At 38.5% G+C, this 6,895-nt stretch overlaps 1 protein-coding gene across 5 annotated transcripts in view; it reads right to left on the bottom strand.

The window, feature by feature from the left end:
- Positions 1 to 636: 636 nt before the first annotated feature.
- Positions 637 to 6,895, bottom strand: part of tle3b (TLE family member 3, transcriptional corepressor b) — a 75,549-nt gene continuing 69,290 nt past the window's right edge. For all 5 annotated transcript variants that reach the window (XM_062031852.1, XM_062031859.1, XM_062031867.1 and 2 more), the window contains exons 20-21: positions 5,852 to 5,928; positions 637 to 1,893 (exon numbers count right to left, since the gene is read on the bottom strand). In XM_062031852.1, the coding sequence (XP_061887836.1) occupies positions 1,786 to 1,893; positions 5,852 to 5,928 (185 nt within the window). In that variant the 3' untranslated portion in view covers positions 637 to 1,785. The remainder of the gene's footprint in view (positions 1,894 to 5,851; positions 5,929 to 6,895) is intronic.

Below are 6,895 nucleotides of genomic sequence, written 5' to 3'. Positions count from 1 at the left end.
ATTATGAAATGAAAACAGAGCTTTATGTATTGGCCTAAATTGGGGAGCCATACCTCTGTTCTACTGGCTACGTCACGCGCATACGTCATATCCAAATGAGTTTTCAACCGGAAGTTTAGCGGGAAATTTAAAATTGCACTTTATAAGTTAAACCGGTCGTATTAGCATGTGTTGCAATGTTAAGATTTCATCATTGATATATAAACTATCAGACTGCGTGGTCGGTAGTAGTGGGTTTCAGTAGGCCTTTAAGGGGCAATGCCATGAAGCTAATTTGATTTGATTGTAACTTTTCTACATCACCAAAATTGATAATGTATGTTGCTGTATGTATACTTTTGCAGATTTGGTCACATTTTCAGTAGACCCATAATAAATTCATAAAAGAACCAAAATACATGAATGTTTTTTGTGACAAACAAAGTATGTGCTCCAATCACTCTATCACAAAAAAAAAAAAAAAAAGAGTTGTAGAAATGCTTAACTGTCAATAGCACTCATCACAATTAAAAATGTACAGTTAATCGGTATTGGCATCGGTCGATCTCACGCATGATTGGTGCTGGCAGCGTAAAACCCTGATTGGCTCATATTTGTTTCATCATTGTGCTTAAATAAACAAATACAAAAATCAGTTCTTGATTTATTAACAATTTTACAATTCTTCCCAGTGCTGACAGCTTTTGCTACATACTTTGGTGTAACACAGTGGGACACAAACCCCTTTTTGTTTTCTGTGGAAAAAGGCTAATTTTGTCATGTAGAAAAACAAAACAGAATGACTCACTCCAGTCTTCAACATGAGCAACACTAGATTCAGTCTCTTGTGTATTTGTCTGCATTTCTCCCACAGGTTTCTGAGGAGAGGCAGGCGTCATTCCACGTCACACCGGCCTGCCAGCCACGAGCGGCCCAACACATTCCAGGAATATCGATAAGACACGAAAGGGCAGAATGTTTCCATTGGTTTAGAATGGACTGACGTTTGCCCGTAGTTAAGAAATCAATGGTGCATTTCGGTGTCCCCCATTACGTAAAAGCACATTGTCATTAAGTTCATGCCTGCTGCAGTGCTTCTGCTGCCAACTGAGGTCCAAAGGGTTGGGCTAAACATTAAACGTCTCCCAAAAAACAAGTCTTCCAAAGAAAAGAAAAAAAAAAGGAGACAGCTAGCACAGACAGAGCATTACACAATAAAAAAAAATCTTATATACACATATGAATGACATTTACAACAAATTGTATCAGTGTCTTGCTGGGTCCCCACAGTGGCACAAATGAGTGGTTGGCCTGGCTGAATCAAAAGCCCACATTATCACCGAGATGAAAGGCCATTTAAATGTTCCGCAATGTCCCCCACTTTGCAGTGTGTTGAGACAATCAGCCCACACAATGTGCTTCAAGGAAAAATCAGTTCAAAAGTTGTCATCTATGATTTGCTACCCCACCCAGATATGTTCTCACAGAGCGGGAGCCAAAGCAAACCTACCACAAGTACACTCAGGACATGAAAATATATATATTTATAATATTTATAGAAAATGTCTATTTAATCCGATATGTACACTTTTCACAAGACGTCTGTGGACGGCGGTCCTCAGTGGTGAAGCGCTGCTTCACTGGGCAAAAATACAAAGAAAACATTTGGAAAAATGCCAAAAAACGTGAACCCACGTTGTAAAAAAAACATCTCCCCTGCAGTGGACATATCCGAGGGCGTATCGTCACTTCCTGATGTCTTCCACCTTGCAGGTGGACGGCGGGGCGAGGGGCCACGAGGACGGTCTAGTAGATGACCTCGTACACTGTGGCCTTCTTGTCACCAGAACCTGTCACGATGTATTTGTCATCCGCTGAGATGTCACAGCTCAGGACAGAGGACGACTCCTTGGACTGCACAAAGAAATAGAACACCGGGTCATGGTTAGCTACGTATGAACGCCAACGTGCAAGGCAGTCAAGTGCCCTGCGGGAGGTTTTAGCGACCGCCCACTTTAGGAAAGAGAAAACACACTGACGTTCTTTTGACTGGTAACTTCTTAACACAGTGGTCCCCAACCACCGGGCTGCGGCCTGGTACCGGTCCGTGGATCGATTGGTACCGGGCCGCACAAGAAATTAAAAAAATAAATACATTTTTTATTAAATCAACATAAAAAACACAAGATACACTTACAATTAGTGCACCAACCCAAATAACCTCCCTCCCCCATTTACACTCATTCGCACAAAAGGGTTGTTTCTTTCTGTTATTAATATTTCTGGTTCCTACATTATATATCAATATAGGTCAAAACAGTCTGCAGGGATACAGTCCGTAAGCACGCATGATTGTATTTTTTTATGACAAAAAATAAAAAATAAAAAAATAAAAATACCATATCCCACACCCCTGGTCCGTGGGACAAATTTTCAAGCGTTGACCGGTCCGCAGTTACAAAAAGGTTGGGGACCACTGTCTTAACATACATCAAGTTCAGCAGTGGTGTATGGCAGGGATGCAACCATTATAGGAATTTAGTCAGAGTAATAATCACGGTTTCATGATTATCCCATTATTCATGCACTGTTTCTTTTTACAACAAAACATTTATAAAATCACATATTCCTTAGAGATATTGATGTGTTATTAATTACTGACGGAAATAAGTTATGAAATAACATTATAATAACAGTACAGTAGAGTTGTTCCAATACCAAAATGTTGGTACCGGTATCAGTACTTTTTGATACATTTCAAAACAAAAGGGCAATGATACCTTAAACATATGCTTCTTCTTGCAATTGAAGAACAATTTTGTCATTAAATAAGATAGTGAACATTCTAGACAACTACTCTTTTAGTAGTCAGTAAGCAAACAAAGGCTCCTAATTTGGCTGCTGACGTATGCAGTAACATAGCGCATAAATTCTGATTGTATTATTTTGTCAAAATGGATTAACCAAAAATATCAAACAAAGCACAAATATGATTCAGTTTAAGAGACTGTTCAAACTACAAGTGTTCACAAAGTACACAGAAGAATAATTATGATGGACATCTTGAACCCTTCTTTTTTTTTTTTTTTGAGATAAAGATTATTTATGTATTTATAATATTTGTTTACTTATGGTACTTATTTATTCACTTTTCTGTTACAGAGCATAAGGACATGGGATAAAATTGCTATGGTATGAAAAGGGGTAGGATTAAATAAGCTCAGCTTCTTCCTACTCTTTATTAATATAGTTGTTAAATTACTGTTAATACCTGGTTATTTTTTGTTTTAACAAGTTCCATCTACACTTCTGTTAAAATGTAATAATCACTCATTCCTTTGTTGTTTAGATACTCATTGTTTTAGGTGATACTACAATTTTTTGGTATCAATCCAATATCAAGTAGTTACAGGATCATACATTGGTCATCATACTTAAAGTTATCCTGTCTCCAGAGACATATTTCCTTACTTTATAAACAATATAAAAAAAAGACAATAGATTTTGTAATAATAAAAAATATCAATGTAATCATTGTAGTATCGACGAGATATGGCTCTTGTACTTGGTATCGTTACAGTTGATGTATCTATAGATCCAGCCATTTGTTTACTTTCAGGAACGCTCGCTTGCTGTTAGCTATTGTATCCTCCTACGGTGTGGAGTGAAGCATGATTAGTTAACTGCGGATGGATGTTATCCGCTAGCTAGTTAGGTCTTAAAGCACTAACTGTAGAGCGGTGCTTTGGTATTTATAGCGTCACATTTACGGCGTGGCGAAGTTGGTAGAGTGGCCGTGCCAGCAATCGGAGGGTTGCTGGTTACTGGGGTTCAATCCCCACCTTCTACCATCCTAGTCACGTCCGTTGTGTCCTTGGGCAAGACACTTCACCCTTGCTCCTGATGGGTGCTGGTTAGCGCCTTGCATGGCAGCTCCCGCCATCAGTGTGTGAATGTGTGTGTGAATGGGTGAATGTGGAAATACTGTCAAAAGCGCTTTGAGTACCTTGAAGGTAGAAAAGCGCTATACAAGAATAACCCATTTATTATTTATTTATCATTATTGTTTGGACGCGTTTTGGCTCAAAAACATTCTGCCTCTTATGTGTCCACACCATGTCTGCTTGTAAGTACTCCGTACGTGTGTGTTGCCGAACATGTGCCTCTGCTCCAGCATTGACGACGGCGTGCCGTAATGGCCATAAAAAAACAATAAAAAATAGTACTGGTATGTTTCAGAGGCAGTATAGTACCGTTTTTAATTCATTAGTACTAGTATAACGTACAACCCTAGAGTACAAAATAATAAATATCAACACAAAATATTATTATTAAAACATTAAAAAAAAAAAAAAAATGTATTATTAATATTGGACTAAAAGGTACTTTATTAGTCCCCCAGGGGAAATTTCTATGACTCAAGGAGTTTTATTTGCCATACTCGTACACATTTGCACATGCCTATTTATTGATTTTTAATCATCAGTTTTATGCTGTGTTAATAAATGGAATGCACACAATTATATCCCACCAGGGTATAGTGCGGATATTCTACAAGCTCCTGAATTTATGATAGTTATTACCCTTGCTATATAGACTTACAATGCCTAGACCAGTGGTTCTTAATCAGTTGATAAAACATTGTCCTTTATATTTATAAAAGCTTTTTACAAAAATCTACTACTCTGCTTGCATGTCAGCAGACTGGGGTAGATCCTGCTGAAATGTATTGAATGAATAGAGAATTGTTTTGAATCGGAAAAATATCGTTTTTGAATCGAGAATCGCGTTGAATCGAAAAAATCAATTTATAATCGAATCGTGACCCCAAGAATCGATATTGAATCGAATCGTGGGACACCCAAAGATTCGCAGCCCTAATCGCCATCCTATGATGTTGTTGGATTAGAATTATGATTAAAATTGGAATCATTCAATGATTTTGAAAATGTTAAACTATCAGTATTTAAATGACCAATAGTGCCCCTTTAACTACTTGGTATTGGATCGGTTCCCAAATTTGTATTATCGCCCAGAAATAATGTTAAGTATCCAAACAACAGAATAAGTGCTTATTACATTTTAACATAAATGCAGACAGAACCATGTTACAGCAGAAAGTAAATTAACAACAAGATTAATAATAGGTTGTAGCGCAATATACAACCACATATGTCAGCAGCTAAATTGGGAGTTGTAACTTCGTTTGACACGTATTTTGATTTACAAGCCAAATAATATATTGTGATATACACTATATTGCCAAAAGTATTTGGCCACCTGCCTTGACTCACATATGAACTTGAAGTGCCATCCCATTCCTAACCCATAGGGTTCTATATGATGTCGGTCCACCTTTTGCAGCTATTACAGCTTCAACTCTTCTGGGAAGGCTGTCCACTGAGTGTCTTTATAGGAATTTTCGACCATTCTTCCAAAAGCTCATTGGTGAGGTCACACACTGATGTTGGTCGAGAAGGCCTGGCTCTCAGGCTCCGTTCTAATTCATCCAAAAGGTGTTCTATCGGGTTCAGGTCAGGACTCTGTGCAGGCCAGTCAAGTTCATCCACTCCATTATCCATGGCATTCTATTACAGTTCCACGCTGGAAATCACTGTGCTTCCAAAAGCAGCCCACTCTTTCACAAATGTTTGTAGAAACAGTCTCCATGCCTAAGTGCTAGATTTTATACACCTGTGGCCGGGCCAAGTGATTAGGACTCCTGGTTCTGATCATTTGGATGGGTGGCCAAATATATTCGGCAACATAGTGTACATCGTTATCGCAAAAGGCTGCAATATAGGTCACAAAGTAGATTTTAGGCCATATAGCCCATCCCTAGTGTATGCTGTTGTTCGACATTGTTTCATACCTGGAATATGCTGGCTCCATAGGGAGTCCTCCATGCGTTCAGCAGGTTGTCCTTCCCTGTGCTCACAAACCATTTTCCTGCAAATACAGAATGAAAGTCATCAGAATACAATCTATAGTCTAAGCACACAATCTTCTTAGAGACTCTTGTGGAAGAACCTTATTGTATTATGACTAAATATCAACAATCATGAAACCCTAATTGGGGGCAATAGCCTGACATAAGTGATCAGAAAGTACATAATGCGGGCTCACACTTTTTCCAGTCAGACAATTATTCAAATCACCTTCTAATTACCCAAACGATTAGTTGGCTTTCGGTGTAATTAATGGTAGCAAAGCCCTGAAAAAGCATCATTTAAATAAAGCAGCTACAGTAGTTTTCGGGGTGGGTCGTGGGTGTTAAACAATAATGAAATATACTTTGTGTGCAGTTATAGTTGGCAACTTATGTGCCCATGAGCAAAGCAGTTTGAAGAGAGGATTATTTTTCTCAATGGGTAAGTCTGTTAAATAACAGCTTCCATGTTAACCCCATGGGCCCCGACAAAGTGATGTGAGCCGTTGATGTGTCTTTCACACGCGCGTGTCACTTTTTTTGTTCCTTCTTCTTGACACTGCAGTGTTAATTGATATTGTGTAATGGGTTCTATTAAGTAGTTCAGTCTCATGATAGCTGCAGCATGCCCATGGTTTACATGGTTCGTTCACAGCTGTAATACTGTGAGACCTGTAGCTTCTATTCACCTGAACCCCAATAAGACCCTAATACTTTGGTGAGTGGCAGAGGTCTACATTGATACCTCGTTTTGTTTGTAAATGTGTTGGGACCAAAAATCAATGTTTAAAGGCCTACTGAATTTTTTTTTTTAAATTTAAACGGGAATAGCAGATCCATTCTATGTGTCATACTTGATCATTTCGCGATATTGCCATATTTTTGCTGAAAGGATTTAGTAGAGAAAATCGACGATAAAGTTCGCAACTTTTGCTCGCTGATAAAAAAAAGCCTTGCCTGTACCGGAAGTAGCGTGACGTCACAGGA

The sequence above is a fragment of the Entelurus aequoreus genome, linkage group LG02 (assembly GCF_033978785.1).
Source record: "Entelurus aequoreus isolate RoL-2023_Sb linkage group LG02, RoL_Eaeq_v1.1, whole genome shotgun sequence".
Classification (NCBI taxonomy): domain Eukaryota; kingdom Metazoa; phylum Chordata; class Actinopteri; order Syngnathiformes; family Syngnathidae; genus Entelurus; species Entelurus aequoreus.
This window is presented reverse-complemented; position numbering and strand designations above follow the sequence as displayed.